Source organism: Mobula hypostoma, chromosome 23 (genome assembly GCF_963921235.1).
Source record: "Mobula hypostoma chromosome 23, sMobHyp1.1, whole genome shotgun sequence".
NCBI lineage: Eukaryota > Metazoa > Chordata > Chondrichthyes > Myliobatiformes > Myliobatidae > Mobula > Mobula hypostoma.
The window spans coordinates 55,640,717-55,666,133 of NC_086119.1; the positions used below are offsets into that span (position 1 = coordinate 55,640,717).

The 25,417-nt window shown below is 44.5% G+C and overlaps 1 protein-coding gene across 2 annotated transcripts in view; it reads left to right on the top strand.

The window, feature by feature from the left end:
* Positions 1–4,986: 4,986 nt before the first annotated feature.
* si:dkey-91m11.5 (PH_BCR_vertebrate and RhoGAP_Bcr domain-containing protein) overlaps positions 4,987–25,417 on the top strand; it is a 464,892-nt gene continuing 444,461 nt past the window's right edge. For both annotated transcript variants that reach the window (XM_063031657.1, XM_063031659.1), the window contains exon 1: positions 4,987–6,674. In XM_063031657.1, the coding sequence (XP_062887727.1) occupies positions 5,246–6,674 (1,429 nt within the window). In that variant the 5' untranslated portion in view covers positions 4,987–5,245. The remainder of the gene's footprint in view (positions 6,675–25,417) is intronic.

A 25,417-nucleotide genomic window follows, 5' to 3' on the forward strand; every position in this document is an offset into this window, starting at 1 on the left:
GCTAGGTCCAGTTGTAGAGTTGCTTCAAGACTTGGTACAGCTGTGACCTGATCTTAAAGAATATCTGACAGATTTACTGGTGTCTGATTGTTTTGACAAAAAATATCAAGCATTGTAAGGCAATATTGCCTAGCTGTTGATAGTTATTACAGTATAGCATTAACGAATCCATATATTTTAAGTGCTCATTTTGGCCACATCTGGCAAGTTGACCAGCTTCGTTTTGGTTGCCTTCGGGTTGGAAGACAGAACATAGAACATTACAGCACGGAGCAGGCCCTTTGGTGCACAATGTTGTGCTGATATTTATGTAGCCCCCCCTGGCCACCCTCAGGGTCGCTCGGCTCGCTGTCATCTAGGGAAGCAGCCTCGGCCCCGCCAAACTGGATAATTCGTTTGTGTGGATGCTGTGTGAGGTACCCCACCCCACCCCAAATAACAGACAATACACCAGATACAGTTAAATGATTTACAGTTTATAGATATTACTGGAACTATATAATTAAAAGAGAATAAAATATAAAAGGAAAATAAAAGGCGCCACACTTATCAAAGTTCAATCTCTTCGTGCACAAAAACTGTTGGAGCTCAAGGACCTTCTTCTTCACCCTGCGACCCCTCGGACCACCTCGACCGGCCGCCTGGGACCAACAACGGTGGTCGATCAGACGCTCCACACAAGTCCGTCTCTGTCTCCTCGCCGAACGTCCTGCTCGGGGTCCGACCCTCGTCCATCCTCTGTCTCGCTCTCCCGCCTTCTGCCCCAAAACCCCGTGCATACGCTATCTTCAATTACACCAAAACCATAACAACTATCCCAATTGGTTAATAACGTATTTGTTATCACCTTCTAAACCACAATAAGCTGCTAGCGCAAACTTTCTCAGCGCTTAACACAACAAAGCCGCATTCCCCAGATTAACATAAGACGCCATTTTAATTAGCCTCCACAGTAATATAAAAGTCGAAACCCCCTTACATTTATCCTACTATAACACTAATCTAACCCAACCTTCCTACATAGCCCTCCATTTTCTTTAAACAATGTCCCTATCTAAGAATCTCTTACACACTTCTAATGTATCACGTCTACCACCATCATTGGCAGGTTATTCCATGCACTCACCACCCTTTGTCTATCCTCTCGATTTAAGCCTTCTATCATCTTGTACACCTCTGTCAAGTTATCTCTCATATTTCTTGTCTCCAAAGAGAAAAGACCTAGGTTGCTCAAACTATCAACATAAGACATACTCTCTAATCCAGGTTGCAGCTTGGTAAAATCTCTGCACTCTTTCTAAAGCTTCCACATCCTTCCTATGATGAGGCAACAGAACTGAACTCAATATTCCAAGTTTGATCAAACCAAGGTTTCAGAGAGCTGCAACATTACCTCACAGCTTTTGAACTCAATCCCCCGACTAATAAATGCCAATACACCACACACCTTCTTAACAACACTATCAATTTGCATAGCAACTTTGAGGGATCTGAGGACATGGACCCCAAGGTCTCTCTATTCCTCCACACTGCTAAAAATCCCACCATTAACTCTGTATTCTGCCTCAAATTCAATCTTAAAAGTGAATCACTACATGCGCCATCTGCCACTTCTCAGCCCAGCTCTGCATCCTATCAATGTCTGATTGTAACCTCCGATAACCACCTACACTATCCACAACTCCACCAACCTTTGTGTCATCTTCAAACTTACTAACTCACCCTTCCACTCCCTCATCCAAATTATTTATAAAATTCACAGAGCATGGTTCCCAAACAGATCCCTGTGGAACATCACTGGTCACAACCTTCAGGGAGAATAATCTCACACAGCCAAATTGTCACATCCTCAAATAATTCAATCAGGCTCGTGAGGCATGCCCTGCCCCTCACAAAGCCAAAGTCTCTAATCAGACTATACCTCCCCAAATTCTTGAAATCCTATCTCTGAGAATCTTCTCCAATAATTTGCCCACCACTGAAGTTAGATTTACAGGCCTATAATTTCCAGGGTTATACTAATTTGCTTTCTTGAACAAAGGAATAACAATGGGCACCCTCCAATTATCTGGTACCTTTCTTGTGGTTAGTGAGGAAGCAAAGGTCATCGCCAAAGGTGTTGCAATCATTCCGTCAATTCCCGGAGTAACCTGGGGTATATATCATCCAGCCCCAGGGACTTACCTATTAAAATGTTAATTGGGACTTAATTGTTAAGGAATGCAATACTTTTTTTGAATAGAGCAGCACCTTGCAATATCTTCAATATATCCATGAACAATGTCAGAGTCCTGAAATAGGAAACCATTCTGAGAAAAAGTACGTTTTAGAAATTTAATAAACAATTTTAATATCAAGTTGTAAATATCAATAACAAAAAGTGCATATTTCATAGCACTCTTACTTCTGTCAGAAAACTGACTATGCAAATTGACTCCAGAAATAGTCATAGTCATACTTTATTGATCCTGGGGGAAATTTGGTTTTTGTTACAGTTGCACCATAAATAATAAATAGTAATAGAACCATAATAGTTAAATAGTAATATGTAAATTATGCCAGTAAATTATGAAATGAGGTGGGCTAATGGTCTTCGTGATACTGGAGTGTTGCACAATCAGAGGTGGTGTCTTTTTGACAAAAATGGGACCCTGTATTCTCAACCAAATTGCAATCATTCCAACCTACAGTTCCAAAGAGCAGAGGTTACTCTGTCTGGTGGATTGGATGATCTTATCTTTCATTAAACAGAAGCATAATGTTGTAATACTGCAAACCTTCAGTAAGAACAGACCTGCTAATCAGCCAGGAAGTATCTACTTACTGACAAACAGGCAGAGTTAACAATTTCTCTCATTGGCCAATCATGATAAATGAAATGGATTATCTGTTTATGCTTCAGATATTTCTTGTCATTGACTTTTTTTTTGTATATAAACTGACTGCTGCAACTTCTGACCTTTCAGTAAAGGCTACACTTCGAAAGTACTTAAAAACATCTCATCTCCTCTACAACTTTCAATTCTCTGGCCCTGACCATCTCATTTTCACCCTGGATGTCCAGTCCCTATCTCCAATCAAGAAGGCCTTATAGCTCTCTGCTTCTTTCTCAACAAAAGAACCACCCAGTTCCCCTCCACCATACCTTCCTCCATCTGGCAGAACTGGTTCTCATCCTCAGCAATTTCTCTTTCGACTCCGCCTCCTCCTTTCTCCAGACCCAAGGGATAGCCATAGGCATCAGCACAGACCCAAGCTATGCCTGCCTTTTCATTGGCTATGTAGAACAGTCCATGTTCCAAGCCTTCCCTATTAATGCTCTGCAACTCTTCCTTTGCTACATTGACCACTGTATTGATCCTGCATCATGTACCCACGCTGATGTCGTCAATTTCATCAACTTTGCCTTCAACATCCACCCTGCCCTTAAATTCACTTGGTCTGTTTATGACACCTCCCCCTTTTCTTGATCTCTCTGTCTCCATTCCTGGAGACAAACTGTCTGCCGGTATCTTTTATAAACCTACCGATCCCCATGGCTATTTTGACAATATCTCTTCCCACTCTGTCTCCTGTAAAATTGTTATTCCTTTTTCTCAGTTCCTTTGTCTCCGCTGCATCTGTTCCCAAGATGAGGCTTTCCTTTCCAGGACATCAGAAAAGTTCTCCTTTTTCAACAAATGGGGTTTCCCTTCCTCCACCATTGATGCTGCCCTCACCTACTTCTCCTCCATTTCCCAGATATCCGTGCTCACTCCATTTCCCTGCCACCTTAACAGGCATGGAGTTCTTGTCTTAACCTATCACCCCATGAGCGTCAGCCAACACACCACTCTTAGCAACTTCCACCATCTCCAAAGGGATCCTACCACCAAACACATCTTTACCTCCCCCCCAACTTTCTCCACTCCCTGTGATTTCCTTGTCCATTTGTCCCTCCCCACTGATCTCCTCCCTGGCACATATCCCTGCAAGTGGCCAAAGTGCTACACCTGCTTATTCACCTTCTTCCTCACCTCCATTCAGGGTCCAAATGGTCCTTCCAGGTGAGGCAACACTTCACCTGCAAATCTGCTGGGGTTGTCTGCTGTATTTGGTGCTCCTGATGTGGCCTCCTCTACATTGGCAAGACCTGCTGTAAGTTAGGGGACCACTTTGTTCCTCTGCTCCATTCACCAAAAGTGGACTTTCCCGGTAGCCCACCACTTTAATTCTGATTCCCATTGCAACAAGTCGGCTGATGGTCTCCTCTTGAGCCATCTGAGGCCACTCTCGGGGTGGAGGAGCAACACCTTATATTCTCTCTGGGTTTCCTCCAAACTGATGGCAGGAACATCAAATTCTCCTTTTGGTAAAAAAAAATGCCTCTTCCTTCTGTTCACCATTCTGGCCTCTTACATCTTCTCACCTGCCTATCACCTTTACCTGGTGCCCCTCCTTTTTCCTTTTCTCCCACAGTCCATGCTCCTCTCTCTCCTATCAGATTCCTTCCTCTCCAGCCCTTACCTTTCCCAGCTACCTGTCTTCACTTATCACCTTATTTTCTCTTCCCTCACTTTTTATTCTACCGTTTCCCCCCCACCCCTTCCATTCCACTCTTGAAGTAGGGTCTCGGTCTGAAACGTCGACTGTTTATTCATTTCCATGGATGCTGCCTGAACTGCTGGGTTCCTCCAGCATTTTGTGTACGTTGTTTTAAATATTTGGGCTTCCTTGGTGTCTTCACAGTATGTCTATATACTCTGCACACCAGTATGCATACACATTTACCAAAACGTGGGTAATGAGAAGCGTGAACAGGCACCAAGGGTTGGCAGAATTCCCGTGCCAAGGCAGGTCTTCCGCCGCCAGTACCTGGTACTCCGACTGGCGAAACGAACCGAGGGAAGGTGCTGCGGCTGCGGGAACAACGGGCGGGACAGGCACGATCCGCGCAGTTGATTGGCTGAGCTAGTCATCAATCAGCTCGGAGGTACTCGCCTTTCCGCCGCGCGCGGAGGGAGGGGTGTTAAGTCAGCGGTGTTTTGTTTGTCGCGCGAGGAGAATTGGAATGGAGAACGGGGGAGCGGCGGCGCGATTGGGCGCCTCTGCCAACGGCCGCCAATAACCGGCGGCGGCGGCGGTGAGTGCGTGCGGGGACCGCGAGCGAGCGGGCGGGCGGGTTCCCGGTGTCCGAGCGGAGTCCGCCTCATTGTTCCGTGTGCATGAGTTGCCTTCGCCTCCGTTGTTCGACCACTCCTGTGGGATGAAAATGGTGGAGCCAGTGGGATTTGTGGAGGCCTGGAAGGCTCAGTTCCCCGAGTCCGAGCCGCCCAAGATGGAGCTGAGAAGCGTTGGCGACATCGAGCAGGAGCTGGAGAGTTGCAAGTGCAGCATTCGGAAGCTGGAACTGGAGGTGAACAAGGAACGGTTTCGCATGATCTACCTGCAGACATTGCTGGCCAAGGAGAAGAAGAGCTATGACAAGCAAAGATGGGGCTTCAGGAAATCTGTGGTGCTTGTGGAACAAGTGGGCACGGAACAACCACAGGAACTTCCACCCGGAGAAGGGGCGGAGGGGGAAAGAACCAAATCTCACCCCGCTGAGGACAATTCTAAGAGACATCCTGGGGGAGAAGAATGGTTGGTGGATTCTCGGAGCGAAGTGGTAAGCTCACCGACCAGGCAAAGGGCATCTTCGCTGAGGAAGGTGGTGGCAGTGCCTGAGAGAGATGCAGTGCGAAGTGTCAGCCAGGATTGTGAACAGATGGAAAGAAAGGATAAAGCTACAGCAGGCACAAGTGTAGCTGCATTGAGGTCCAATTTTGAAAGGATAAAAAGAACCAATTCCCATTCCTCTGGGGATGGGAAAGGTATGGAAAAGCCTCTGTATGTCAATGTAGAATATCACCGTGAGAAAGGATTGGTGAAAGTCAATGACAAGGAGGTATCTGACAAGATCAGCACAATAGGGAGCCAGGCCATGCAAATGGAACGCAAGAAATCATTACACTCTTTGCCAGTGACAACAGAATCTGCAGAGTATCATATCCCTGCTTACAGAGGTAGGACCACAGAAAGCAGCTGTGGCTATGACCCAGAGTATGATGATGTGGATCTTAATCCAAGATTTCTGAAGGATAATGTGATCCATGCCACTGCTAATGGAGGTAAACCAGACAAGATACCTTGGCAGCAAGAATTCCAACCATATGAAAGTGTTTTTATTGGTGGAATGTTGCAGGATAATGATGGTAAACCGACTAGTGACTTGCGAGACTGTGGGAAGCTCCAGAATACTACAGATCAGGAGAAACACCTAACGTGGCCTCGGAGGTCTTATTCACCTGGTAGTGCTGATGATGTTGGGGGAGGATATACGCCAGATTGCAGCTCTAATGAAAACTTAACTTCAAGTGAGGATGATTTTTCTTCAGGTCAATCAAGCCACGTTTCCCCCAGTCCCACCAGCTATCATATTTTTCGAGAAAAGAGTCGGTCTCCTTCTCAAAACTCTCAGCAGTCATTCGATAGTAGCAGTCCACCTACACCACAGTCACAAAAACGGCACAAGCACCAGGTTACCATACAGGAAGCAACGATAGTTGGTCTCCGGAAACCAGGACAGATTTGGGCAACTGAAGCTGATCTTGCTCGTAGAAATACTCAAGAGGATAGTTTCCATGGAGATCCAGGTAACCATCTTTTCAGATTTTGTTTAGGAACAAGAAGAGGTAAAAAAAAATCTTATTGAAGAATATGCCACAGCCACTGTATTATTTTGCAGGTCGCTCTTTGTTAACCAGATTGCATTTATTTTACTAGGCAATGGAGAGCCCCTTCTGTTTAAAATAGAGGTAAAAATGTTTTGCATCATAATGGATTATATGTAACCAGAAGCTGTCTGGTTCAATCATAGCATGAGTTCAGGGCTGATGTGTTCATGCGAGAGACTTAGTCAAAAATAACAATGGTGGAGGTATCCAGAACTAGAGGGGACAGCCTCAAAATTGAGGGGCGGCCCTTTAGAACAGAGGTAAGGAGCAATTTTTTTTTAGCCAGAGAATAGTAAATCTGTGGAATGCTCTGCCACAGACTGGACTGGAGGCCAAGTCCATGGGTATATTTAAGGTGGAAGTTGATGTTTCCTGATCGGTCGGGGCATCAAAGGATACAGCAAGAAGGCAGGTGTATGGGGTTGAGTGGGTTCTGGGATCAGTCATGATGGAATGGTGGAGCAGATTCGATGGGCTGAATGGCTTAATTCTGCTTCTATGTCTTATGGTTAGTGATCTTTTATGGCCCTTTTTTTTGAAGACCTTTTGAAAGATCAAGTGTACTGCATCCGTGAGTTTCCCTTGTCTGTTCTGCTGGATACAACATCTAAAGAAAACTTAACAGGTTAATAAATATGATTCCCCTTTCACAAATTCATTAGCTATACCCAAACCTGTTATATATTTTCTATACATTGCAGTTTCCTTGATCAAACATTCCAGCATTTTCCCTTCTCGTGAAGTTAAGCTCCCTCAATACTTTTAGGCCTCAACTTGATAACTGCTCTAGAATCCATAGGAGTTTTGAAATTGAAGGTACAACCTCTGTAGTTGCCTTAAATATTATGACAAATGTTGTTAAGTTCTTGGGATTATTTTTTTCTCTATTGCCCATTAATTTCTACAAGATTAGTTTGAGCATTTTGAGGCTAGTATGGCTGTAGGCTGTATGGGCTCTATGTTTCTAAATTAGTTATTTACTAGGATTTTTTTGAGCAACATTCCACCTATCATGGAATTGTAGAATAACATGTCTGTTAAGCTCTTTTTTAGAATTACTCAGTTATTCAACAACTTTGGCCCATTTGCCATAGCCTTGCAAAATATTTCTTCACATTATGGTTATGTAAGGTCACAGTGCGACATGCCTTCACCACATCAGCAGATTCCAGACTCAGAAAGCATTTTAAAAAAAGTTTTTGTTCATGATACTGTTAATTCCTTTCCCCTTTATTAATTGCCTGTGATTTCTTTGATCTCCCCCCAGCATGTCCATCAAAGGCAACGGCCTCTCACTGTCCACTCTCTCCAGAATTTCACATACTTCCATCAAAGCTCACCATAGCTTTCTCTTATCCCAAGAAGACCATCTAGTTATTCTCATCTAATTTTGAATCTATAGTCTCTCATCCCAGAAACCTTTCTGTACCCCCTCCTTATATCCTTATGTCCAGACTTTATTTTAAATTCTGTGCCTCTTGATATTGCCTTGTGTGTGCTTTATTAACCATCTTCTCAACCTACCTTGCCACTTTCAATGATTCAGTGATCATCCGTACCCTCTGCTTTGTCCGTTCATGCATCCCATTTAAAATCTTATCCTCTATTGTTTTGCATCTCCTATTTTTCCTACCATTAAACTTCATTTGCGAAGTACCTGTTTTTTCCACCAGTCTGTTTTTGTTCTGCTGCAATCTATCGTTGTTCTCTTTGTAATTCACAATACTAAGAATTTCTGTGTCATCTGAAAAGTTAGAAATAGAAACATAGAAAACCTACAGCACAATACAGGCCCTTCGGCCCACAATGCTGTGCCGAACATGTACTTACTTTAGAAATTACCTAAGGTTATCCATAGCCCTCTATTTTTCTAAGCTCCATGTACCTATCCAAGAGTCTCTTCAAAGACTCTATTGTATCCGCCTCCACCACCGTCGCCGGCAGCCTATTCCACCCACTCACCACTCTCTGTATTTAAAAAAAACCTGCCCCTGACATCTCTTCTGTACCTACTTCCAAGCACCTTAAAATCTTGCCCTGTCATGTTAGCCATTTTAGCCCTGCGAAAAAGCCTCTGACTATCCACACGATCAATGCCTCTCATCATCTTGCACACCTCCATCAGATCATCTTTCATCCTCTGTCACTCCAAGGAGAGAAGGCCAAGTTCATTCAATCTGTTCTCATAAGGCATACTCCCCAATCCAGGCAACATTCTTGTAAATCTCCTCTGCACCCTTTCTATAGTTTCTACATTCTTCCTGTAGTGAGGTGACCAGAACTGAGCACAGTGCTCCAAGTGGGGTCTGACCAGGATCCTATATAACTGTAACATTACCTCTCGGCTTTAAGCTCAGTCCCACGGTTGATGAAGGCCAATACACTGTATGCCTTCTTAACCACACAGTCAACCTGCGCAGCAGCTTTGAGTGTCCTGTGGACTCGGACCCCAAGATCCCTCTGATCCTCCACACTGCCAAGAATCTTACCATTAGTACTATATTCTGCCATCATATTCGACCTACCAAAATGAACCATCTCACATTTATCTGGGTTGAACTCCATCTGCCACTTCTCAGCCCAGTTTTACATCATGTCGATGTCCTGCTGTAACCTCTGACAACCGTCCATGCTATCCACAACACCCCCAACCTTTGTCATCAGCAAATTTAGTAACCCATCCCTCCACTTCCTCATCCACGTCATTTATAAAAATCACGAAGAGAAGGGGTCCCAGAACAGATCCCTGAGGCACACCACTGGTGACCGACCTCCATGCAGAATATAACCCGTCTACAACCAGTCTTTGTCTTCTGTGAGCAAGCCATTTCTGGATCCACAAAGCAATATCCCCTTGGATACCATGCCTCCTTACTTTCTCAAAAAGCCTGACATGGGGTACCTTATCAAATGCCTTGCTGAAATCCATATACACTACATCTACTGATCTCCCTTCATCAATGTGTTTAGTCACATCCTCAAAAAATTTAATCAGGCTTGTAAGGTACGACCTGCCTTTGAAAAAGCCATGCTGACTTCCTAATCACATTATGCCTCTGCAAATGTTCATAAATCCTGCCTCTCAGGATCTTCTCCACCAACTTACCAACCACTGAAGTAAGACTCACTGGTCTATAATTTCCTGGGCTATCTCTATTCCTTTTCTTGAATAAGGGAACAGCATCTGCAACCCTACAATCCTCCGGACCCTCTCCCGTCCCCATTGATCATTGCCAGAGGCTCAGCAATCTCCTCCCTCACCTCCCACAGTAACCTGGGGTATATTTCCTCCTGTCCCGGTAACTTATCCAACTTGATGCTTTCCAAAAGCTCCAGCACATCCTCTTTCTTAATGTCTATATGCTCAAGCTTTTTAGTCATCCCTACAATCACCAAGGTCCTTTTCTGTAGTGAATACTGAAGCAAAGTATTCATTAAGTACCTCTGCTACCTCCTCCTGTGCCATACACACCTTTCCACTGTCACACTTGATTGGTCCTATTCTCTCATGTCTTATCCTCTTGCTCTTCAAGTACCTGTGGAATGCCTTGGGGTTTTCTTTAATCCTGCTCGCCAAGGCCTTCTCATGGCCCCTTCTGGCTCTCCTAATTTCATTCTAAAGCTCCTTCCTGCTAGCCTTATAATTTTCTAGATCTCTATCATTACCTGTCGTAAGCTTTTCTTTTCTTCCAGACTAGATATTCAACAGTCTTTGTATACCATGGTTCCTCTACCCTACCATTCTTTCCCTGTCTCATTGGAAAGTACCTATGCAGAACACCATTCAAATATCCCCTGAACACTTACCACATTTCTGTTGTACATTTCCTTGAGAACATTTTCTCCCAGTTTATATTTCCAAGTTCCTGCCTGATAGCTTCATATTTCCCCTTACTTCAATTAAACGTTTTCCTTGCTTGTCTGCTCCTATCCCTCGCCAATGCTATGGTAAAGGAGATAGAATTATGATCACTATCTCCAAAATACTCTCCCACTGAGAGACCTGATACCTGACCAGGTTCATTTCCCAATACCAGATCAAGTACAGCCTCTCCTCATGTAAGATTACCCACATATTGTGTCAGGAAATCTTCCTGAACACACCTAACAAACTCCACTCCATCCAAACTCCTCGCTCTGCGGAGATACTAGTCAATATTGGAGAAAATAAAATCTCCCATCATGACAGCCCTGTTATTATTGTACTATTCCAGAATCTGTCTCCCTATCTGCTCCTTGATGTCCCTGTTACTATTGGGTGGTCTATATAATAAAAAAAACCCCAGTAGAGTTATTGAACCCTTCCTGTTTCTAACTTCCACCCCCAGAGACTCAGTTGACAATCTCTCCATGACTTTCTCCTTTTCTGCAGCCGTGACACCATCTCTGGTCAGCAGTGCCGAGCCCTCACCTCTTTTGCCCCCCTCTCAGTCCTTTCTGAAATATCTAAAGTCTGGCACTCTTAAGTAGCTATTCCTGCCCCTGAGCCATCCAAGTCTCTGTAATGGCCACAACATAATAGCTCTAAGTACTGATCCATGTGCTAAGCTCATCCGCTTTGTTCGTGATACTCCTTGCATTAAAATGGACACATCTCAAACCATCAGTCTGAGAACATCCCTTCTCTATCACCTGCCTATCCTCCCTTTCACACTGCCGACAAGCTTCCTCTTATTTGTGAGCTTCCTCTGTCTCTTCAGTTTGGTTCCCACCCCCCAACAATTCTAGTTTAAACTCTTTCCCAATAGCCTTAGCAAACTTCCCCCTCAGGATATTGGTCCCCCTAGGATTCAAGTGCAACCCATCCTTATTGTTCAGGTTACGTCTTCTCCAAGAGAGGTCCCACTGATCCAGAAATCTGAATCCCTACCCTCTGCTCCAATCTCTCAGCCACGCATTTATCCTCCACCTCCTCTATTCCTATACTCACTGTCGCGTGGCACAGGCAGTAATCCTGAGATTACTACTCTTGTGGTCCTGCTTCTCAACTTCTTTCCTAACTCTGTGTAGTCTGTTTTCAGGACCACCTCCTTTCTCCTACCTATGTTGTTGGTACCGATATGTACCACAACCTCTGGCTGTTCTCCTTCCCACTTCCATTGTGGACGAGATCAAAACCATCCCGGACCCTGGCACCTGGGAGTCAAACTACCATCCGTATTTCTTTCCTGCGTCCACAGGCTCGCCTCTCTGACCCCCTGACTCTAGAGTCCCCTATCACTGCTTCCATCCTCTTCCTTTCCCTACCCTTCTGAGCTAGAGGGCCAGACTCTGTGCCAGAGGCACGGCCACTGTTGCTTCCCCCAGGTAGGTTCCCTCCTCCCCCAAAACAATACTCAAACAGGATTACTTATGTTAAGCGGGACAGCCACAGGGGTACTCTCTAGTATCTGACTCTTGCCCTTCCCTCTCCTGACTGTTACCCACTTACCTATCTCCCGAGGCCCTGGTGTGAATACTCGCCTATAGCTCCTATCTATCACCTCCTTAGTTTCCCTGACTGGATGAAGGTCATTGGGTCTTCCACCTGAAAGTCAGTGTTGTACAGCATAGAAACAGGCCCTTCGGCCCACATGGTCTGTACTGACCAAGATTCCTATCTCAGCTCGTCCCATTTGCCTGTGTTTGGCCTTTAAAGCTTTCCTATCTGTATACCTGTCCAAGTAACTTTTAAGTGTTATTCATGTACCTGGCTCTTTTTTATTCCCTGGCAGCTCATTCCATAAATACTGACCACCCTCTGGGTGAAAGAGTTGCCCCATGAGGTTTCTGTCCTTATACTGATCCCCTCTGGTTTTTGATTTCTCAATCCAGGGAAATGTATGTGCTTATTCAAACTATGTATGTCTCTCATAATTTTATACGCCTCTATAAGATCACCCCTCATTCTCTTACTTTCCTTGTAAATGTCCTCTTTCAGGCTTAATGACATTTTTCCTAAAGCAGAGGCCCTCCATCGGTCAGGCCAACGAAGGAGGTTGCGTCCTAGCTGTCTACGTTGTATATGCAAGGCAGGGTAGTATGATATGGTGAGCAAGCTGTTCCCCCTGCAGTAGGCTCCCCCTCTCTACAGAGCTGATGAATCCAAAGGAATGGCAAAGATCGATACAGTTTGGCACTCGTGGCGTTGCAGGAGTGGCCAGTCAGCATTGAACTCCAGGGCCATACTCTGTGCCGGAGGAGCTGGAGAAGGGACTCCAGTTCCAGATTTTTCCTTGGAGTTTACTCCCAAAGCCTTCCCCATGAGTGGATACAGCCGCAAGGCAGTGTAGGTTTTTGAGATCAGAGTTTTCCTTGAGATGAGCTGCCAACCACAGCTGACGAGCCCTCGTTTACCTGAAACGACTAGTTTTAAGGTACCAGTAACGTGCCTTTGCTCCTTCTGTCAGTTGAAATGGTTCCACTGGGTTTAGTAGTTAAGCCACACATGAAGGCCAGAAGTTGGACTTGGTTGTCAAAGGTTATTTGAGACGCACGCCATTGGAAGCAGTGATAGGTAGTGGAAGCTTATTCTTACTACCCCTTGCATACCACCCCCACCCCCAGTTATGACAACCTTTTGTCAAAGGTTATTTGAGACGCACGCCATTGGAAGCAGTGATAGGTAGTGGAAGCTTATTCTTACTACCCCTTGCATACCACCCCCACCCCCAGTTATGACAACCTTAAAGAACATAATATCCTAACTGTTCTGCTATAAAATTGCTACTCTCATTTTATCTTCCCAAAATGTAGCATCTCGCATCTATTCAAATTAAACTTCATTTGACATTCTTCAACCAACCTACTCAGCTGATCAAGATTCCTTTGTAAATCCTCATAACTATCTTCACTGCATACAATACACCCAATTTTAGTCTCATCTGCAAATTAACAATTCATGGGTTGTATATTCTTATCCAAGCCAATTATATTGATGATAAGCAACACTCACAACACGCTGGAGGAACTCAGCAGGTCGGGCAGCATCCATGGAGAAGATCAGTCGACGTTTCGGGTCGGAACCCTTCGTCAGGACTGTAGGGGAAGGGGCAGAGGCCCTATAAAGAAGGTGGGGGGAGGGTGGGAAGGAGAAGGCTGGTAGGTTCCAGGTGAAAAACCAGTAAGGGGAAAGATAAAGGGGTGGGGGAAGGGAGGCAGGGAGGTGATAGGCAGGAAAGATGAAGAAAGAATAGGGGAAAACACAACGGGTAGTAGAAGGAGGCAGAACCAAGAGGGAGGTGGTAGGCAGCTGGGGGAGGGGGCAGAGTGACATAGGGATAGGGGAAGGGAGGGGGAGGGAATAAATATAGATGATAAATAGCACCGACCCCTGGGGAACACCATTCACTATCGGGGCCACTATTCTGGAATGCAACCTTCCACCATCAATACCTGCTTCCTACTGTCAAGACATTTCCGTATCCAGTTAGCTACCTCTCCCTGGATCCTGAGTAATCTAACTTTAAATAGCAGCCTCCTATGTGGCACCTTACTGAATTCCATACAGACTTGGTCTATTGCCTTTCCCTAATTGACATTCTTTTAAAAAGTTGATCAATGATACACGATCTTCATGTACACAGCTGACTATTCTTTGATCAACCCGTCTTTCCCAAATGCTTGTATGTCGTATCTCGGAATCCCCTCTAGCAGCTGAGCTACCTACGTGTCTATAGTGTTTAGGTTTTTCTTTGTAGCCCTCCTTAAATGCAGGCACAGCAGTGACCACTATGTTTCTTCCAAAACTTCACCCATTGCTAATAATGATGTCTTTATCTCAATTTCTTCTTGCAATTTCCAGTGTTTTTGGATGTATCTGATCAGGCCTTGGAGATTTATCTACCTTCATTTGTTTTAAGACATCCAGTTTTAAGACTATCTGAAGGCCTGAAGTCTACATGTCTTTCTCCACAGTATAAACAAAAGAGAAATACTCATAGACAGCGTTATCCATCACCTGGAACTCTTTTCACCAAATATACCTAGAATCTTATTGGATTCTCCTTAGTCTTCTGCCAGAGCTATCTTATGCCCCATTTTTGCCCTCCTGATCTCTTCCTTGAGTATACTCCTGTAACCTCTAAACTCCTTCCAGGATTCAGATAATGCTTGCTGCCTGTACCTGACCAATGCTACCTCCTTTTTTCTGACCAGAGCTTCCATGTCCCTTGTTATCCACTCCTGCCCTTCAGTCTAACAGGAACATGCAGATCTTGAACTCTCCATATCTCACTTTTCAAAGTCTCCCACTTGCTAGCCATCTCTTTGCCTGCAAACAACTTATTCCAATCAACCAATTTCTGTCTAATACCATCAAAATTGCCCTACCCCAGTTTAGAACATTAATTGTAGGCCAAATCTGTCCCTTTCCATAACTAATTTGAAACAAATAGAACTGGTCCAAAGTGCGCCTCAACTGATAGCTCATTCACTTGCCCTACCCCATTTCCCAAGCGTTAGGTTAAAAGTTACATTCTCTCTGATTAGGGCCTTTTGATAGATTGTGTGAAGCAACTTTCCTGGATGCATTTAACAAATTCCATCTTATCTAATCCCTGAGCAGTCCCAGCCAATATTGGAAAAATTAAAATTCGCAACTCTGATAACCCTCTTATTCTCACAACTTTCTCCACTCGCTCTGCTTAATTTGTTCTTCTAATTCCCTGTGTACTTAAAGCGATGATTTTGAGAGAAACATAGAAAACCTACAGCACAATATAGGCCCTTTGGCCCACAATGCTGTGCTGAACACGTATGTACTTTAGAAATTACCTGGGGTCACCCGTAGCCCTCTATTTTTCTAAGCTCCATGTACCTATCCAGGAGTCTCTTAAAAGATCCTATCGTATTCGCCTCCACCACTGTTGCCGGCAGCCCGTTCTATGCATTCAGCACTCTCTGCGTTTTTAAAAAAAAACTTACCCCTGACATCTCCTCTGTACCTATTTCCAAGCACCTTAAACTGTACCCTCTTGTGTTAGCCATCTCAGGTCTGGGTAGAAGCCTCTGACTATCCACACGATCAATGCCTCTCATCTTATACACCTCTATCAGGTCGCCTCTCATCCTCCACTGCTCCAAGGAGAAAAGACTGAGTTCACTCAACATTTTCCCATAAAGCATGCTCCCCAATCCAGGCAACATCCTTGTACATCTGCTCTGCACCTTTTCTGTAGTCTCCACCCTTCCTGCGGTGCGGTCTGACCAGGGTCCTATATATCTGTAACATTACCTCAGCTCTTAAGCTCAATCCCACGATGGATGAAGGCCAATGCACTGTATGCCTTCCTAATCACACAGTCAACCTGCGCAGAAGCTTTGAGTGTCCTGTGGCCTCGGACCCCAAAATCCTTCTGATCCTCTACACTGCCGAGAGTCTTACCATTAATACTATATTCCGCCATCATATTTGACCTACCAAAATGAACCACCTCATGGTCGAACTCCATCTGCCACTTTCCAGCCCAGTTTTGCATCCTATCGATGCCTCACTGTAACATCTGACTGTCCTCCACACTATCCACAACAACCCCAACCTTTGTGTCATCAGCAAATATACTAACATTTATGAAAATTATGAAGAGAGGGGTCCCAGAACAGATCCCTGAGGCACACCACTGGCCACCGACCTCCATGAAGAGTATGATCCGTTTACAACCACTCTTTGCCTTCTGTGGGCAAGCCAATTCTGGATCCACAAAGGAAGGTCCCCTTGGATCCCATGCCTCCTTACTTTCTCAATAAGCCTTGCATGGGGTACCTTATCAAATGCCTTGCTAAATCCATGTACACTATATCTACTGCTTTACCTTCATCAATGTGTTTAGGCACATCCTCAAAAAATTCAATGGGGTTTGTAAGGCATGACCTGACTTTGACAAAGCCATGCTGACTATTCCTAATCATATTATGTCTCTCCAAATGTTCATAAATCCTGCCTGTCAGTATCTTCTCCATCAGCTTACCAACCACTGAAATAAAACTCGCTGACCTATAATTTCTTGGGCTATCTCTACTCCCTTCCTTGAATAAGGGAACAACATCTGCAACCCTCCAATCCTCCAGAAAGATCATTGCTAGAGGCTCAGCAATCTCCTCCCTCACCTCCCACAGTAGCCTGGGGTACATCTCGTCCGGTCCCGGAGACTTATCCAACTTGACGCTTTCCAAAAGCTCCAGCACATCCTCTATCTTAATGTCTATATGCTCAAGCTTTTCAATCACTGTAAGTCATCCCTACAATCGCTAAGATCCTTTTCTGTAGTGAGTACTGAAGCAAAGTGCTCATTAAGTACCTCAGCTGTCTCCTCTGGTTCCATACACACTTTTCCACTCATACTTGTTTGGTCCTATTCTTTCACGTCTTATCCTCTTGCTCTTCAAGTACTTGTGGAATGCCTTGGGGTTTTCTTTAATCCTGCTCGCCAAGGCCTTCTCATGGCCCCTTCTGGCTCTCCTAATTTTATTCTTAAGCTCCTTCCTGGTAGTCTTATAATCTTCTAGATCTCTATCATTACCTTTTTGAAGCTTTCATAAGCTTTTCTTTTTTTCTAGACTATATTTTCAACAGCCTTTGTACACCATTCTTTCCCTGTCTCATTGGAAAGTACCGATGCAGTACCCCATACAAATATCCCTGAACATTTGCCACATTTCTACCGTACATTTCCCTGAGAACATCTGTTCCCAATTTATGCTTCCAAGTTCCTATCTGATAGCCTCATATTTCCCCCTACTCCAATTAAATGCTTTCCTAACTTGTCTGTCCCGATCTCTCTTCAATGCTATGGTAAAGGAGATAGAATTATGATCACTATCTCCAAAATACTGTCCCACTGAGAGATCTGACACCTGACCGGGTTCATTTCCCAATACCCCAATACCAGATCAAGTACAGCCTCTACTCTTGTAGGTTTATCTACATATTGTGTCAGGAAACCTTCCTGAACACACCTAACAAACTCCACCCCATCTAAACCCCTTGCTCTAGGGAGATGCCAATCAATATTTGGGAAGCTAAAATCTCCCACCACGACCACCCTGTTATTATTACACCTTTCCAAAATCTGTCTTCCTATCTGCTCCTCGATGTCCCTGTTACTATTGGGTGGTTTATATAATAAAAAAAACACCCTGTAGAGTTATTGGCCCTTTCCTGTTTCTAACTTCCATCCACAGAGACTCAGTAGACAATCCCTCCATGACTTCCTCCAGCCATGACATTATCTTGATCAGCAGTGCCATGTGCCCACCTCTTTTGCATCTCTCCCTGTCCTTTCTGATATATCTAAAGCCTGGCAGTCTAAGTAACCATTCCTGCCGCTAAGCCATGCAAATCTCTGGAATGGCCACAACATCATAGTCTGGGAAGACATGAAGGAACACTGACAAAGGTGGTGTCGGGGACCTCGTGAGTGTCACTCCCTTATGCAAAGTAAAATACAAAAATGAGCCCAGCAACTGCAGAACAGTCAGTGCCAGGAAAGCTTTTAAAAACATTGATCTGAGATAGGATTAATAGTCACTCAATGGAAAATTAATTATGGTAAGCCACTATGGATTTGAGGCAAATTATGTTCAACCAAATTGATTGAGATTTTTTCATGTGGTTGAGGCTAATGCAGTCAGTGTAGTGTGCATGGGCTTCCAGAATATTTTTGGTAAGATACCAAATAATTGGATTATTAGCAAAGCTAAAGCAAGTTACATAAAAGTGACAGTGAGAGCATGGATTTAAAAAAAGGCTGCTTATCAGGCAAGAGAGTCTGTATGAGTGGTTCGTTTTCAGTTTGGAGGAAAGGTCAGTAGAAGTGTTCTCCAGGGATCAATGTAAACTGGCTGTACATGTGTTGGGATATCTTGAGCAACAGGTCCTTTCTTTGCTTTGTACATATGCCCCAGGGCTGGATTCTACATGGTTTCACCAAGGTGGCTCTCCATGTTGGTCACCTGCCTCCAAAGGTGTCCGATCTCAGACTCCCTCCAGGTCAACCCCATTTGTAAACTTTTGACGGAAGGGTCTTATGGTTCTTACTTGCATATCAGCTTTGTGTCAAAGAGGGAAAGCTCCCCTGCTTCTCCATTTGGCCCGGAACCAATGAAACAAATCCTAGAATGATCTGAACTCTGTTGGTCAGTTGTTACAGTGCCAGAATGCAGACCCTATCAAAGTTCGAAATAAATTTATAATCAAAGTATGTGTATGTTACCATATATTACTTGAGATTCATTTTCTTGCAGGTGTTTATGAGACTAAAATAAATAGAATTTATGGAAAAAAAACTACGTAAACAGACAAAGACTGAAACAGTCAATGTGTAAAAGGCGACAAACCATGTGTATAAAAAGGTAACACCGAGACCGTGAGTTGTTAGGAGTTCCTGAAAATAAGTCTGGTTGTAGAATCAGTTTAGAGTTGTGGTGATTGAAGTTAACCATGCTGGTTCAGGAGCCTGGTGGTTGTAGGGTAATAAGTGTTCCTGAACTAAGGCTTCTGTACCTCCTGCCCCATGGTAGTAGTGAAAAGTGAGCATGATCTGGATGGTGGGTATCTTTGAGGATGAACACTGCTGTCTTGTGGCGGTGCTCCATGTAAATGTACTCAGTGGTGGAGGGGGCTATTCCTGTGATGGAATGGGCTGCTTCCACCACTTTCTGTAGCTTTTTCCATTCTAATGTATTGGTGTTTCCTTTCAAGGCTTGATGCAATCAGTTAGGATGCTCTGTACTGTGCACCTACAGAAGTTTGTCAAAGCTTTTGGTATCACACCAAATCTACGCAAGCTTCTAAGAAAGAAGAGGTGCCTTCTTTGTGATGACAATTGCGTGCTGGTCCCAGGACAGATCCTCTGATATGTTAAACGCCAAGGAATTTAAAGCTACTGACGTTTTCCAGTTTTGTTCCCCTAATGAAGAATGGACCTCTGGCTTCTTCCTATAATCGATAATCAGTTCTTGGTTTTGCAGATATTGAGTGAGAGACTATATAGAAGCAGAATTAGGCCATTTCGCATCGAGTCTCTAATGCCATTTCATCATGGCTGATCCTTTTTTTCCTCTCAGCCCCTATCACCTGCCTTCTTCCCCCACCCCCCCCCATATCCCTTTATGCCCTGACCAATAACCTGTCAACCTCTCCCCTAAATATACATACATACTTGGCCTCCATAGCTGCCTGTGGCAACGAATTCCACAGATTCACCACTCCCTGACTAAAGAAATACCTCCTCATCTCTGTTCTAAAGGGATGATCGCTCTATTCTGAGGCGATGTCCTCTGGTCGTAGATTCTCCTACCATCCTCTCCACATCCACTCACTATCAAGGCCTTTTACCATTTGATAGGTTTCAATGATGTCACCCTCATTCTTTTGAATTCTGGTGAATAAAGGCCCTGAGCCATCAAACACTTCATATGACAAGCCGTTCAAACCTGGTATAATTTTTGTGAACCTTTGAACCCTTTTCAATTTCAGCACATTGTTTCTAAGGTAAAGGGCTCACAATACTCCAACTGATGCCTCATCAGTGCTTTATAAAGTCTCAACATTACATCCTTCCTTTTATATTCTGCTGCTCTTGAAATGAATGCTAACATCACATTTGTCCTCCTCAACCTACAAATGAATCTTTAGGGAATCCTGAACAAGCACTCCCAAGTGTCTTTGCACCTCAGTTTTTTGTATTTTCTCTCCAATTAGATGATGCCCCCTGTCACCGGGCTGATATGGAAACTTGGCTCGTTAGCTGGCTCTGCTAAGAGCCTCTGGACTCCTTGGTGAGAAGACCACGTGTCTTAAACAATATACATCTAGGGTCGGCATGATTTGGGCCCAACCAAATAGGAAAATTGGGATCACATATGAGAAAATCCGCAGATGCTGGAAATCTAAGCCACAGGCACAAAATGCTGGAGGAGCTCAGCAGGCCAGGCAGCATCTGTGGAAAGAGTATAGTCGACATTTTGGGCAGACATCCTTCAGCAGGTCTCGTGTTTCGATTAACAGAGCCCTGATTTGAACTGATGCTGTGTAAATACTGCCCATACACAATTATCCGTCAGCAAGAAATAACAGATCGTACACTGTGTACAATTATAAAGAAAGTATAATTACTAATTTTAGCTTTATCAACCAGGCATTAAGAGGAAAAGAAAAAAATAAAAGGGCCCATTACAATTAAATAGGCACATCTTTGGAGCTCGTATTGTCCAAAAGCTGGGTATGCCGTTACTCACGGCACTGAATTCTCATCACCAATCACTGGTAGAACTTCCCATCTTGGACTCCTTCAACTCACGAAGCACTCCTTACAATCACGTCTTCCTGCCACGTCAGGTCAGATCGAATCCTATGGCTGTCTCACCCAATTTTCTCTCTGCATCTCCTGCTAAAAAAAAACTATGAACCCCACCAGTGTCTGTCACAAATCTCTCTCCGCCCAGCTTTCTCCAGAACCTTATCCCATTTCTACTATCCTGACTGGCTGACACAACATTCCTAAGTTGAATGTAATAGCCCCTTATCTTTGGCCAAAAACCCAAACATGTTATAGTAGGATGGACTGCTTCTACAGAAAGCTATTAAATGAAATGTCTTACAGCATTAACAGTAAAAATTTCATTACATTCTTCCCCACCAAAAATAATTATGTCCTCATGACTTTGAAATTTATGAAAGCATTATTAATAACACAGTATTCAAATTAATTTTGTGATTTTAGGATCCCCAACCTATTTGAAAATGGTAGTAACATATCGCACTATGGGATGGACACAACACCCTGTTTCCCAGTGTGTCATATGCCAGCCTATCTGGGGTTTTCCTGACTCTCTGAGACCTACTTATCTCATCTTCAGCTTCATTAGCCTCAGGCACTCCTTGGGTCCTTTCCTGTCTGGTTGATGCCTCCCCCTGTCTGTTACTCATATCTTCCAGCAACTCTGGTCCCTCTATCACCTGACTGAGCTCAGCTTCACTGTCTGGCACTGCATCTGCTGGTCCACTGCTAGTCCACTTCGCCACATCTGAGTCTGAGTCGGAGTTCGGAGATTCAAGAATCTCTTCATCAATTCTTGGGGAGTCCATACAGCATTCAGCGGTTGGGTCCTTTTCAGGTCTTTCTGCTAATTGTCTTTCTTGTCTCCTTCACCACAGAGTTCCTTGTCAGGTTCTGAGTCAACGCGTACCTCCTCCCCTAAGGGTAAAAGGTGATTTTGATGGAGAATTTTGACATTCCATTCTTCTGGCTTCACCTGGAAAACTGGCACTTTTGGCATCTGGCTCTCCAGTGGTCAGCTAGTTTATGCTTCCTTGGTAGCCCAAAATTCCTCATTAAAACTCTGTCTCCAAGCATCAGTTGAGAGAACCTTATCTTTTGATCATGTCTCCTCTTGTTTCCTTGATTTTGCTTGGTAGTCGAGACGGCTGCCAGCTCAAGCCTTTTACAGTTCTTTCCTCATGTCAGACCTATACTTATGATACATCTTCTGTGGCGAGTCTTCACTGCCGGCTCCAAAAGCAATCTCACTTCATGCCGGAGTATTAAGTAGTACGGCAAGTATCCGATGGCTTCATTCTATGTATAGTTGTAATAGTGGACCAAATGCCCAATATGCTGACTTAATTTGTTCTTTTTGCTGATAGCCAGGTTTACAAGCATAGCAAACAACGTCCATTTGAACCTTTCAGGCTGGGGCTCACCCTGAGGATGATAGGGGGTGGTCCTCGACTTCTTGACTCCAAGAATGCTCAGTCACTCATGTATGAACAGACTCTCAAAATCCCTTCCCTCACTGTACTCTTGGGAGGCCATATTGAACAAAATACTTTGCCCTTAACACTTTGGCAACTGTGGATGCCCTCTGATCCGTTATGGGAAAGGTTTGAGCATAACTGGTGTAGTGATCAGTGATCACCAAGACATTTGCAGCATTGCTGGAATCAGACTGTATGGAAAGGAAATCCATACACACCAGATCAAGTGGCCCCGCACTCTGTAAATGGGATAATGGAGCAACTCTCATGGGCAGCATCTTCCTCCAAATACATAGAATGCACAACTTGCGTTACTCTTTAACATCGGGACAACACACATCAAAGTTGCTGGTGAACGCAGCAGGCCAGGCAGCATCTCTAGGAAGAGGTACAGTTGACGTTTCAGGCCGAGATCCTTCGTCAGGATCTCGGCCTGAAATGTCGACTGTACCTCTTCCTAGAGATGCTGCCTGGCCTGCTGCGTTCACCAGCAACTTTGATGTGTGTTGCTTGAATTTCCAGCATCTGCAGAATTCCTGTTGCTTGTGTCTTTAACATCGGGCTTCATTTGGGGCCAATGGAACCAATCTCAGACCAATCAGTGGGTATGTCAACCCTAAGTGATCTGAATCATCATGAAGTGGCTTCAACACAATTCTCCTATGCTTCTCGGGCAAAACCAACTGGGAATGCTGAGCAATACACACAAAATGCTGGAGGAACTCAGCAGACTAGGCAGTATTTATGGAAAAAGATACAGTCGACATTTCTGGCCAAAACCCTTTGGCAGGGCTGGAGAAAAAAAATTGAGGAGCTGGGAACGCCAAAGCCTGTCTGGGGGGAGACATGATCCTGTATAAAGCGTGGTTCCTTAACTCCAGTTTGTTCCATTCTCTCATCAGTAGGGGGATGGTAGGGTGATTTGTCTTTGCAACTTGGGCCACGTCCCCTTCTGCAACAGATGACCAAATGGTACCTATATGTGGGTTGTCTCGCCGGGTTGCTGCCAATTCCATAGGACTCGAGGCAGGCAACAGCTTCATACCCAGAGCGATCAAGTTGCATTAAGTTTATGAAATGGTGTAACCAGAAGCTCTGAAACGATCCACAGCTCCATCATGCTACAGCCTTGCCTCTGACTTCCCTGTGGTGGAAAACTGGCACATTGCTTTAACACCAGAGGCAGAAACGTTCTCCCGCTCTCCGTCCATTTTCAGCATCTGATGCGAACGCTAGGGCAACGCATCCACATCAATGTTCCAGTTCCCCAGCCAACATCTCAGGCTGTAATCATAAGCAGACAATGCCGTCAACCAGCGATGAACTGTGGTATCCAACCTCTCTGAGGTCAGGATACAAGTCAATGGATTGTTGTCATTCTCACCTTGAATTTGGCATATAGATAGTCACTTAACTTATCCACCACAGCCCATTTCAATGCCAGAAACTCCAATTTATGCTAGGGATAGGTTTGTTCAGAGGGTGACAGACTCCGGCTGACGAAAGCGACAGGTTTCAACCCTTTGCCCTGGTGCTGATATAGAACACTCCCTAAACCCTCACAGCTGACATTGGTATGCAGTACATGCGGCAGCTGGGGGTTTGCAAAGGCCAACAAAGGTGCTTTAGTCAACAATTCTTTCAGCAGCTGAAAGGCCTCTTCACATTTTGCGTTCCATCTTTCCCTGAAAGGCACAGAGGGACTAAGATAAACTTTACCTTTCCCTTTCATTCTTCCTTTCTTCCCCAAGGGACAGTAACCACACTGGAGCTGATTCAAAAGATGGCTTGCTTTGGAGTAGTTCTTCACAAATCTCTGGTCGTATCCACAGAATCCAAGGAACGAGCATGGAACACTCACATTCTTGGGCCTTGGCCATGTGGTCACTGCCTCTATCTTGGATGGATCTGTAGCTACTCCATTCTGAGAAACTGTGTGCTCAATGTAGTTGACTGAGGTCTTACAGAGCTGGCACCTGTTCAGTGACAGTTTTAACCCTTCAGCTTTCAGGTGGTCTAGCACCTTCAAAAACCTCTGTCGTGCTCCTCCAGTGTGGACCCGAATATTGAGATCATTAAAGTACACTAGTACCTCAAGCAAGTTCATGTCCCCAACAGTCTTCTCCATGGCACGTTGGAAAGTTGCTGGTTGCACCTGATATGCCCTGGGGAATTTTTTTATTGAAAGTATCCAACTGGTCATATAAAAGCCATCTTCTTTTTGTCAGCTTCAGTCATGGGTATCTGATAATAGCAATTCCTTGGGTCCAGTACACTGAACCATTTTGCTGCACTCAGGCAGGCCAGAGCATCCTCGATCTGTGCATATATTGGTCAGGAACTGTGTCCGATAGTCAACACTGTTCATACCTTCCCATTCTTCTTCCTCACCACCACTATGGGTGACTTGTAGGGACTGCATGACTCTGTGATAATTCCAGCTTCCTTCAGTTTCAGCTGACGCTGCCGAACATCTTCCACCTCCACTGGTGCTAACTGCTGAGCCCTTTCTCTGAAAGGGGTGTCTTCTGTCACTTGGATGGTAAGGTGAGCACCTTTGCAGCAACCCATATCAAATTCGTCAGAAGAAAAGACATCTTCAAATTCAACAGCTTCTCCATTCGTCTCCTTTTCCATCCCTTGAGAACTGATGATAACCAAAGCTGAATGATTTTGTTGTTAACTTTCCCAATCCAGGAGACTGTGTCTCTCTCCCAGTTTCCTCACTGGAAAACTAGAAATAATGGTTACTGGGAAGAGATGTGCCAATGCTTCCCATGTCTGAGGGTGACCTCTCTTTCTGAGGTGTCCCTGACAATCACTGTTATCCTGTTTACATATACAGCCAAAGGTATCTGCAGTTCAGGTCTCATCAGCACCCAACAGGTAAGCATGACTCTTCTTCGTGATCTTCCGGAGCATCCAC